Source organism: Lontra canadensis, unplaced genomic scaffold (assembly GCF_010015895.1).
Source record: "Lontra canadensis isolate GAN:19392208 unplaced genomic scaffold, GSC_riverotter_1.0 scaffold20, whole genome shotgun sequence".
In the NCBI taxonomy this organism is placed as follows: Eukaryota; Metazoa; Chordata; class Mammalia; order Carnivora; family Mustelidae; genus Lontra; species Lontra canadensis.
Window position 1 is genome coordinate 13,605,779 of NW_022631014.1, and position 12,101 is coordinate 13,617,879.

The window sequence follows — 12,101 nt, forward strand, 5'->3', positions numbered from 1 at the left end:
TAAGTGGGCCCGGGCAGTTCGAACCCATGTTGTTCAAGGATCCATATACATCTACACACCCCCCCAGCAGTTCCACTTCTCTGGAGAATCCTGACTAACACACCATAGTAGCTCTCACAGCAACCTCTGGGAGGCCGCCATTGTATAAGCATGACTTAGGTGCTTATACTCGGTTGGCAGCAGTTAATTTCTCTACCTCTTGACACCTGTGTGCTTCCCATTCATGCCCTGAAAGCATGGTGAATCTCACTCTGGAGTTCCCACTTAAGCCCACCTCAAGTTCCAATGGCCAGACTGCAGGACAAGGGTGACAGCTGGTCTGAAGAGCTTTGGCCGGGATGGTGGAGTCCTATGGCACAAAACTCGGGAAGCTGGCTCGCATGAACCACTCAAACCTCACCCCTCTTTTTTAAACTGGCAAGACGAGAGCACCCAGGGTTTCCATCAAACCTTCATCTGACCATTTCTGTGAGGTGTTCTACAGATGTGATTAAAACCCATAAGCTATTGACTTTCAGTAAGAAAGACTACCTACATAAATCTGGGTGGGCCTGATTTCTTCTGTGAAGCAGTAGCAATTTTATGTGGAGATCTTCACTTCAGACAGTGTCTGAGGGTTCCCGTCTGCCCTGTGATCTTGAACCTGCCTATACAGGACCCAAACCTGCCCACGAGCCAATTCCTTGCAAATAATATCTTAATATGGATCTCCTACTGGTTCTGTTTCTCTGGTTGAACCCTGGCTGCTACACTTTTTTTGTCTTACCCTCGTTCTGCCTCAGTTTCTGTAAAACATCTGTAAAACAGAGACAACAACAATAGTATCTACTTCAAAGAGTTAACCTAAAGATAATGCAAGTACAGCAGAGCTTTGGTACTGGGCACAGAGTGATGTCCCCATAAGTACAAAATATCAATGTCCACGTAACTGTCACTATTGCTGATGAATCCATGCCTTTCAAGAAGGAGTTTATACTATTAGTGGGGAGATTAAGAAAAATAATTATAACAAAGATATCTGTTAATAATGTAGGTAGGTATAAAGTGCACCAAGGATTAAGGAAAGAACTACCCAAGCATGCCTGGGGCATAATGGAAAGTAGTCTCCACAAGTACATAATACAGTTGGGCCAAATTCCACATTGCTCCTGCTCTGGAACTGTGAGTCTCCCAAAAATATGCTACAGAGCAAGAAACTCCCTCTTCAGCAAAAGGTTTTAACCAAATCAGTGAAGGAGTGTTTCCCAATGGCTAGGATTCCCTTCATGGAAAATCATTCATTTACTCAAATTTTTATTGAGCACCTACTATGTGCTAGGTGCTGTCCTAAGGGCTAAGGAATAAAGAGGTTAAGAAAAAACAACCACCACCACCACCACTTCTATATGGAGGGACAAGAAATGTCAGATAATAAATAAGTAAATGCCTAATTTCCAAATGTACCAAAGTAATAAAAGAGTCTGACAAGAGACTCAAGTGAGAGCCCCACATTGGGTGGAGCCTATTTTACAGATGGGAATTGAGGCCTAAGGAGGTTAAGACAAAGAGGTATAGCAGCCAGGGTTCAACCTGAGAAACAGAGCCAGTAGGAGATCCGTATTAAGAGATTTATTGAAAGGAATCAGCTCATGTATAAAAAGAGGAGAACTGACTGAAAGAAAAGTGGGATTGACATTACAACCAGCTAGGCCAGAACTTAGCTTTCAACAAAGCAAACACTCATGGCGAGGAAAAGAAAATTATGAACGCTCCTAACTTTCTGGGAGACCAGGCAGTTAGGTCTTCTGTGGTTAAGTCTGCGTCCAGCCTCCCCCCTCTTCGACGACACTCCAGCGAGTCCTGCCCTGAGCCAGCTGAGACACCAGACCATCCTTCTTCCAGAGCAGCAGATTGGGAGACAAGTTAAAGGCTGACTGGGGACACTATCTCATCATTTTGCTTGTGTTATTGTTCACCTGAAATGCTATTACCGCCAAAATCCAGTGACTCAAAACAGAGGACCTCCAAGGTATTTCGCGGACAACCCAAACGTTTGTTTCAAATGGCAGAGACACAGAGCCTGATGAAAGATTGCCACAGTAGTCGTGAATCCTCCCCCTATTCCAAGTCAACTTGTTTCATCATCATCAATGCCCATCTTACCTTCCAAAGTAAATCTGTACTCATAAAACATTGTTCTTACATGGTAAGGATCTATAGTATTTCTATTCAAATGACACTCTACTGCTTTTAAAACATTGGGAAACAATGGCTATCAATTAACTCCACACTACGATTTTTGAAAACTGAAGTCTGGAGCAGACCTACCTTGAAACATGGCAAATTGCTACTAAAAATGCATGCACAGGTTACTTGTCATCATTTATCCAAAAAAGTGCACAGAAGAATTAATTCAGGACTTTTCTTTCTCCAAATAATCGTTCTGCTCACACAAAGGATAAATGCACTTTATCCCCTAAATGCAGTTTCCCCGGTGATGGGACTGCTCACGTTCAATGCCGCCAGCACTGACTGCTACCTCGAAATTGATCAGCTAATAAAATTCGTTAGGGAGATCTTTGACAGTTGCTGCTTCCATAGCAAAGGCTATACACGAATCAAGGTTTCTATCCAGGTATTCATGACATCCACGTGCACCAGGATCAAACCAAACTACCCTGAAGGGAGAGAACACTGGGCTGGTATCATTTATAAAGATGGCGCTTTCATTAAAGGGCCTTCCCTTGTATGTGTATTAAATAAATATGCAATTACATGGAGAAACATATTCACACAGCAGGAACTGCATAAACACATCTGCAATATATCATACTCCAGAAGGTTTATTTAAAAATATATTAAATGACACAGCCTCGATACAGTTTACCTACCCAGCGTAAACCAATGCAATACACACAGCTCTCTCTTCAAAAGGGTATGTGCCTAGAAGCAAGCTAACAGTAGTGTAAGGGAAGGATAATTCCTACATGTCAATAAATTACCACTGAAACTTAATTTACCACTGAACTTAATTTATGCCTCACACATACCCATTACAATTCAACAGCATGCATGACCTTTTCCGTCATCAAGCTACAGAATCCAGACGTGGTCTCCTAGTGGAATTAACTGGTTTTTGGTGGTTGTTTTTTTTTTTTTTTTTAACTCTCAAATGTCACAAATGAAAACATTATTTGGTCAAAGGCACAAGAACCTGGGCTCTACCAAGTTTATTCTGTTTCTCAAATATTTGGTATGTCCAAGCCCCTGACCATATTTGTATTAAGAGAACTTCATTAGTAGGTATGTTCTTTAGAGAATTTTCAACTCTAATCCAAGGAAGAAAATAGTTAAAATAAGACCCATATACACCACACATCACCCCACACATGCACACAAATCCATACATGTACATAAAAACATAGACAGGCTCTTATGTTTGCAGACACACCAATCATTTCTTTAGTGCTCACTTTCAGGAAACAGTAATGACTTAGGAAAAGAAGAAACATCTTGACTTCCCTACTTCATACTCTTATGCTCAGTTCATGGGTGTATGCCTATGTCTATGTATACACATGCACTAGTATGAACATGTACTAGGGTTGTATTTTTTCAGAAAGCACCTAGCAGGGGCGCCTGGGTGGCTCAGTGGGTTAAAGCCTTTGCCTTCAGCTCGGGTCATGATCCCAGGGTCCTGGGATCGAGCCCCACATTGGGCCATCTGCTCAGTGGGGAGCCTGCTTCCTCCTCTCTCTCTGCCTGCCTCTCTGCCTGCTTGTGATCTCTGTCAAATAAATAAATAAAATCTTTAAAAAAGAAAGCAAGCACTGAGCAACCAAGAATTTTATAAAAATCACATTGTACTTGTACCAGTGGAACTTGTGCCCATTTAAATAAACATAAGCCATGTGAAAACCCATTATCAGGTCACTAAAGTATTAAAGTTAGTGTAAGGAAGTGCCATAATTTCAGTCATCGTATACTTAAGCAGCTGAGGGCTCAAATTGATTTTTAAAAATATTTAGAACCTATTTATAAAACAATTCCAGTGGCTCATTCAGAGGCTCGCACCATCGTCACTTTCCCCTTAGGCACCCAGACAGGAATACCCACCCCACCCCACCCCCCACCCAGTGCTCTCATTGTCAGACGAAACCCTGTGTGTCACTATCCACTGTGTATGGGTACCAAGCAATCCACGAATGCCTCCACAGTCTGTTTCTAAACAATTCTACCTGCTAGAGAATGGGTCCTCAAGTTGGTTTGTCCAACCAACATGCCCAGGAGTTGTGCCAGGGCTAGAAGAGGCAAAGATGAATCGGACATGGCTTTTAGCATAAAAATCCAGTCTGGGCGCCTGCTGGCTCAGACAGTTAAGTGTCTGACTTTGGCTCAGGTTGTGATCTCCGGGTCCTGGGGTCAAGCCCCACTGTTGGGATCCACAGTCAGCGGGGAGTCTGCTTGTCCCTCTGTCCCTTCCCACTCACAGCTTGTGCTCGTGCACACATGCTCTCTTTCTCAAACAAAAAATCCAGTCTGGCATGTAGTAGGCACTCAGTACCTGTCAGATAGATAGAGGAGAGCGGAGTGAGCAAGCCCACAACAGAGGGCAGTGCTATCTAAGAAATACAACGCAAGCCACAAACGAGAGGCACATAATTTTAAATTTTCCGGTAGGCACACTTAAGAGAATAAAGGACAAGATACTTTAATATCTTCAATTTCACTGAACCTAGAAAATATCTTCATTTTTACAAGCAAGGAGTATTAAAACAGTATTAATGAAACATTTTACCCTTTCTGGCACTACTTGGAAATCTAGTGTGCCTTTTTACATTCACAGTACATCTCAGTTCAGACTAGCACATTTCAAGAGCTCATTAGCCCCATGTAAGTGGTGGCTGTCCTAGACAAGAATGCAAGGTACAGAGTATTTCATTCATGGCAGAAAGCTCTCCTTGGCCAACACACCTCCCAACAGAGGGAGACCGTAAGTACATGGTGGGGATGAGCAGGCATGCTGAGAGCAGGACACGGAGATGGACAGACTATGGAAGGCCTTGTTTGCGGTGCTCAAGAGTACAACCTTTATTCAATGGACAGCAAGGAGTAAGAGGGTGATAGGATGAGGGAAAAAAAAAAAAAAGCCAGTGGTGATCAATGGTTTAAAAAACACAGATTCATAGGCTAGAATCAATCCATGATGAATAATACTCTTCCAATTCAAGATAAAATATTAGTAATGGGTGAAATTCAGTATGTTTTTCATTAAACTAAATTTATTCAGAGCAATGAATGGCTCTTTATTCAGAGACTACACGCCTTGGAGATGGCAGGGGAGGGGGCGTTCAACGTGCTTTTCCGAGATGGTAGTAGTCACAGACTGTCACTGTGCTTTAAAAACGTCCTTGCTGGTCAAAATTTAATAGTTGCAGCATCATGTTCCTCCCCAAATTCTACTTGTACATTTTAGTTTGCAAGTAAAATCCAAATTCCGGAACTGCCAGTTCTAAACAATTTCTGGACTTTATTAAGAGGGACATGGGGTCCAATGTGCACATATTATTCTGTATCCTGATTTCTTATTTCCTACACAAGTCCATGTAGTCATAATACTTACACATGACTGTTTCTTTCTTTTTCTTTTTCTTTTTTTTTTTTTTTTTTGAGTAGGCTCCACACCCAACGTGGGGCTTGAACTCATGACTCATGAGATCAAGAGTTACATGCTCTACCGACTGAGCCAGCCAGGTGCCCCTCTTACACATGACTTTTATCTTAAGTTGCTACCTGGTAATTCAGTATCTGATGTGAATTATTGTTTGTTTTGTCATTTCCATGATGTTTTGTGTTGGATCTATTACTTTATTATTAGGAATAACTTTACCCAAATTAACGCTCTTCCTCCCACCCCAATCCCGTGGACTAGTTCCTCAGCATATAGTTCTCAGTGGGGAATTTATGGGTCAATGGCCATGAACAGCTCTGTTTTGTGTTTAATTCTTATTATAGATCTCCAGGCTGTAGCAAAAAGACAACATGCAACACTACCAGTATTTCTTAACACCATAACCTATAATGGGCCATATTTAGTTCTGATTAGGCAAAGTAGCCCTAATTTTCATTTCTTAAATTGCTAACAGGGATATGCCTGTGTTTCAAATTCCCTATATTCATCTCTCCTGACCACTTCTAGTGAGGATTTTCGGTACTGAGCTTTGAGATCTCAATTCTTTATATTTTGGATGATAACCATTTAGTCTTTTAAACTGTCCCATTACCTTCACCCATGCTATGGAATTTCATTTAATATTCTACTGCCTCTGGCCAGGCTATTTTTCTTTTTCCTCTTCAAATACTCGGGCACATCTGTCTTATATATGACAATTTTCTTCATTGCTTCAGTGGTCCTAAGTTTATATTCCCTATACAGCTGGGTTAAAAATGCTATTCCATTTTCCTCTAGTTATTTTATAGATAAATACAGTGGAATCCAGAGCCAAGGCCTTTATACTCTGAAATTAATATACTTTTAAAACTGAAGAACTTCCTGGTATGAGTGAAATTATCTCTGATTGTTCCCAAGGTGGATCTGTCCACATCATAAAATGACAGAGATGTCATCAAACAGCTACCATTCTCTAACCAGGAAGGAAGCTGGACAGGATATCAGAGAATTGGAACTTTTAACTCTTCCCTCAGAGGTGTTCAGCACCCCACAATTCTCTCAACTGCCAATGTTGATATATACGTCTCAACAAGCTCACTTAAAATTAGATTTCAGCAAGAAAGATTATCAGACAAAAGCAACAGCCTGAAGAAAGAAATGATTACCCAGGAATACAAAAATCAAATCACTATATAGCTATGGAGGCATCTTACCTATTTTTCATATAACAAAACTTCATGGGAAATTTCAATAATTGCCCCTCAGGGGTGGAAAATGGAGAGAAAACAAGAGGATAAAGAAAAAAAGGAGCACACATGTCACTATTGATGAACTTTAGATCATACTATGTAAGTTTTACTTATCTGTACATGAAACATACAGAAAAAATAACCCAAAAGTAAATCCACTGAAAGCTTAAATAATGGTTATCTGAAAGGAGATAGGACTATGGGTAATTCTGATTTTCTTCTTTTGACTTCTTGTGCAACATGTACTTGCATTATATATTTTACTAATTATTTTTACATGCCTATGCTTCAAGAACACACTTTTATTCTTTTAAAAACAACTTCTTAAAAATGGAGGAAGAAAAGATTGGGGCATTAAATTGCATCATGTGCTACTAAAAATTAAGCCAAGTTCCTCAACTTTTATTCAGGCCACAGCTCATTCCATGCAAACACCCCCACTTTTTTCCACATACTCCAGGCTTCCTAGCATCACATGTAAGAGTAAGTCTATCAGACAGTCATCACAAAAGAATTCGCACAATGCCATGAACTTTCAACCTGCCTTTTTTCTATTTTCTTTCTTTTTTTTTTTTTTTAAGGTTCTCATCTCTAACATACTTGCAAAAATACCCACAGTGAGGTTTACATAAAAGCGACTATGGTGGTGTTGTGGTCAAGTTGTTGGTGGTTTTTTTTTTTTTTAAGTCCTTATTTGTTAGATAATATTAAAGCATTTACTGGCAATGATAAAAATGATATAACATTTATGATTTCCTTGAAATACTTCAGCGCAAGGAAAAAAAAAGGTGGTAGAGGGAAAACATGAACGAGAACAACAGAAAGTTGGAACTGCTGACGCTGAGTGAAGGGTGCCACTCTTCTGTTCTGCTTTGGGTATGAAGTGTTTCTCTAATACAGTTTTTCTTAAGATGCTATGAAAACTGAAAAATACAAGTGCACGACCTTTCCTCATATCATCCAGTGTGTCAAGGTTAAGCTCAGAATGAAACATCATTAAAAAAAAAAAAAATCAGGGTGACTGTATCAAAGGTAGCATTTGACTCTGTTTCTTCTCTTTATTAGGCAAGAGAGAGCACAGGCATGTGTAAATCCATCAGGAAAAATAAGTCTTTCATAGGCATCTACGGATTTGGCTCAGAAGAGGTCAGATTTTCTGTCCTGGGCCAGAGTCAGACCAAGACAGCGGGCGGACCCAGCACTACTTAGCTTGTGACATTTAGAAAAGAAAATGAGCGGCGTGCTGACTTGAGCAATCAGACCCTATGCTAGGAGGCCCACCGTGCACCTCACCATGAGCCAGCGCCCCGCTGCTTCCCTCAGAGTAAGGGCTGGTCCGCCCACAGGCCAGCCGCAGGGCCACAAGTCTCCACACATGTTAGGCACCCAAGACCACGGTCATTCACTTCATAGAGTCCATTCCTGAGGACAGTGGCAAACCATGACATGAACACGAAGAAAGTGGGATGCCCAAACTGATGACTCCCCAGTGGGTCAAAAGTAAAAACAAAGCATAGTCCTCCATAGGTTCATAAGGCACTTACAGCTGAAAGGCTTTCAAGTGCACAATCACAATGAGCCTCAAATCTCCCTTGAGAGGAGGGGAAGGCCTGGGTTCTTTCCATCCTACAGAGGCAGAAACTCAGGTTCAAAGCTTTGCAAGACTCACTTCCAAATAACAGTCTTCCAACTCGAAGGACAGTGCTCCTTCACGACCCAGCACTCTGCTGAGAGTGGTCTGTGATAGGAAGACCAAGGGAGGCACCTCATGAGTGAGGCAAGGCTGAAAAAAGGTCTCACACATCCTGAGATTCAGAACCTGTTATTTCCCAGCCACCCTTGACCATGTACTGTCTAGGCTCTGCCATGAGCATGGAGACTTTGACTTGACTTCAACTTGTACCCCTGTGTCTGTGGGCTGGCTTTCCCTGCTTTCTAAGCTCTCAAAGGTTTCCTGAACACCTCACTTCACCTCACCTCACACAGAAACAAACGATTTTCTCTATAAGCGGGAAGCAACACCGTCATGGTTGTGTGGCTGGGAGGCGCGCTGGGGGTCATCTCTTCATAATCTAGATGATACAAGGGAAGGGAAGTTGGCAGCCCAGTGGTAGTGGCCCTCAGCGCCCAGGGACCACTCAACCTAGTAGGAGAGCAAAGCCTACCTCTCTGACTTCATGAAGCTGGCCAGGATACTGACTCTTGGCTCTTCGGGCAGCTGCAGGCGACTTGTGATGCGTGATTGTGACAACACCGGGGGCCCCCGCGCCGAGGTGTCTCTGGCTACAGGGAGATGCAGGATTGGGCGTTCCATGGGGGAGCAAAGTGAGACTGCGGCTTCGGGAACTTGGAGTCGTCTAGAATAAGCAACAGGTGTCAAAACTCAGCAACCGACGTGCAGAACACAGCTAGGGGTTGGCTTCCATTTATCTGGGACCTCTTCTCTTCATCTTTCCCCTTTGTCTACTTAAAGGGATGGAGGAATGGGGGAGGTACAGCAACACAACATGTCCAAGGCCCCCAGGCACTTAAAAGAGACAACCACCATTAACTACACTTCTGACCTCGTTTGGACCATGTCCCTTCCCCTACTCTATTGAGCATGAGAGGCAACTGAGTCCCTCCAAAGGCCACAGACTCATACAGATCTGTGTCTGTGCATAAATTAGCTCCTCTTTCTAGAATGTTCTTACTCTCACGCTGGCAAACAACAGTGGAACCTTAAGATTCAGGTCCGTTTCCTGATGTGGGCATCCCCTCCCTGTCTGCCACAGCCTCCCTGCTGCTCCTGTTCCCCTGCGGGGAGATTATATCCATTGTACAGCTAACTTCTTAAGAGATTTTTCCAAACTCATCTTTGTATCCCCAAGACCAGGCCCATCAGGACTGCCTAATCTATTAGGTTCTTACTAAATGTCTGCTGCGTGACTGGAAGTCCTAAGTTACCCACCAATTAATCCCCGTTTGTTAGTGTGGTGTTCTTATTTCATCTTAGAAGAATGTATAACCCCAGTAACCATTCAGTGTAGGATAAAGATGGCATTTCAATTTTTGGAGATGAAAGGGCTCAAGGAGTTGGTCTGGAAAAAAATCTCTGCACTGGAGAAGTGAAAAAAGCAAGGTCCAGAACTGTCACCTAGTAGGCAAAGTTCTGCATCAAAATGTGAAAAATGAGTATTTTTATTGTTATTCACTTACAATTATTTGTTTCTTTTTTGAAGATTTTTAAATTTCTTTATTTGAGAGAGAGAGAGAGAGAGAGAGAGAGAGAGTGCACAAGCAGGGAAGAGTGACAGAAGGAGAGGGAGAAGCAGACTCTCTGCTGAGCAGGGAGCCCAATGTGGGGCTTGATCCCAGGACCTTGAGATGATGACCTTGAGATGATGACCTTGAGATCATGAAGGCAGATGGCTAACCAAGTGAACCACCCAGGTAGTGGTTTAAAACAGAAAAATACCCCAGAAGAAGACACACAGAACTAAAAAAGTAGTTACTTATTTGTGGAGAAGCAGAGAATGAGAGGAAGGACAGGAAGGGAGATTTTTTGTTTCCCAATGGTTTTTTATGTTCCTGCCTTTTGAACCACGTGAACATATTACTTATCCAAAATGTGTTCAATTCTACATACAATTTACATTCTGAATGTTCCTATCCTTCCCTCCAACTTGAAAGAAGGCTATGTTAACTCAGGCCAGCTTCTGAATTTCAGGGTCCATGTATTTACTGAACACCTACTGTGTGCCCTTGAGAATATCTACCGGGTGGTCTCCAGGAGAAACAGAAGATGTACAAGACAGTCTTCTATCACAGATGCTTACAGTATTGCTGGGGATAGAAGATACACACAGAAACACACACACACACACACACACACACACACACACACACACAGAGTAAGGAAGTGCAGAGCAAGGTGTTAATTTGGCAACAGAGCCAGAAAATGCCAAAGGAGGAAGAGCTTGAGCTGACCTCATCACAGAGAGTGTGTGACCTGAAGCCTGAGCAGGACTGGGGGAGGATACCGGGACAGGCAGCAGTGTACAAATCAACCCAGACAAGTTGGCACCTTCAAAGCAGACTTAGCTTCGGGCCCCAGGTAACAGTCAACAGCTCTAAAAGCTGTTAAATGTTAATGATCTGTAATTTTCAAGCTGCCATGGGGTTGGGAGTGGGGTGGGAGGTAGTATAGAAGTCAGAACTTTGTATCGCCCTGCAACCATCAGAGGAGCTTGAAAAAGTTCTCTGGATTGAACTTGGATATAATTAATAAGACAAAGCTGAAAAGCAGTGTGTTGCTTTTAAATAACTTTATATACAGGCAATTGGAGAATTTTTCGTCTAAGAATTGCATATACCTTGATCACAATGAAATACAACAGGCATCTACTTTCTGCTTTAATGTTTTCACTTGGAGTGTGGAGGATGAAAGAAGCTATTTCTTTAATCCTTTAATGACCGTGAATTTCCCTAAGCATTAAGAGTCTACTGAAAAACATTTTGATTGTTTGGGAGGCTTATTTCCAACCCAAGAAAGGGCAGCTTTTTCACTGGGCTTTTGAGATACACAGCTGAGGTTCCCTCCCCCAGCTGTACCAGGTTCTAGCTGTGTTGACTTCAGTTGAGTTATTTAAGCTTTCTTATTAAGCATCAATTACCTAATCTTTAAAAAAGGAAAAATAATATTGAACCTTAAAAGCCATCATGAAGATTAAATTAGATCGTGCACATAAAACATTTAGCACAGTAGGAAACTGCATGGCCAAAGTTTCTTTCCTTCTATCACTTAAACTTGATCAATAAAGGCCATATTGATTTTTTAAATGTTAAGAAGTCACTTAGTTCAAAATCATAAGCAGGGAGCAACCTCTTTTTTTTTTTTTTTTAAACTGGATCAAAGTGGTGATTGGAGTCTGAAATATAATTAAATACTTACTGGAGAGTCTTTATGGTCAGCCACTGCATTGCAAGACTGCAGGGGGAGAAAACAATTCTAGATGCTGAGAATGAGGACCCATTTGAAATCCGAGAAGAAGACAACTGTGGCAGAGAGATGCCTTTGCTTGGAGCACTGTCACTGTAAATGGTAATAAATCAAGAAAACTCGCCCAGGAGCCAAATTATTCCACTGCGAATGTATAACTTCATGATCATTACTTAATGGCTGTCACTTGAATTCACAAGCAGTAAATCTGAGTTGAAAA

The 12,101-nt window shown here is 41.9% G+C and overlaps 1 protein-coding gene across 4 annotated transcripts in view; it reads right to left on the bottom strand.

Moving 5' to 3' along the window:
• The window catches only part of OSBPL10 (oxysterol binding protein like 10), a 302,022-nt gene that overhangs the window by 138,728 nt on the left and 151,193 nt on the right, over window positions 1-12,101 (bottom strand). For 3 of the 4 annotated variants that reach the window (XM_032861033.1, XM_032861036.1, XM_032861035.1), the window contains exon 4: window positions 9,066-9,257. The exons of the other annotated variant lie outside the window; for it this stretch is intronic. In XM_032861033.1, the coding sequence (XP_032716924.1) occupies window positions 9,066-9,257 (192 nt within the window). The remainder of the gene's footprint in view (window positions 1-9,065; window positions 9,258-12,101) is intronic. 4 annotated transcript variants of the gene reach the window in all.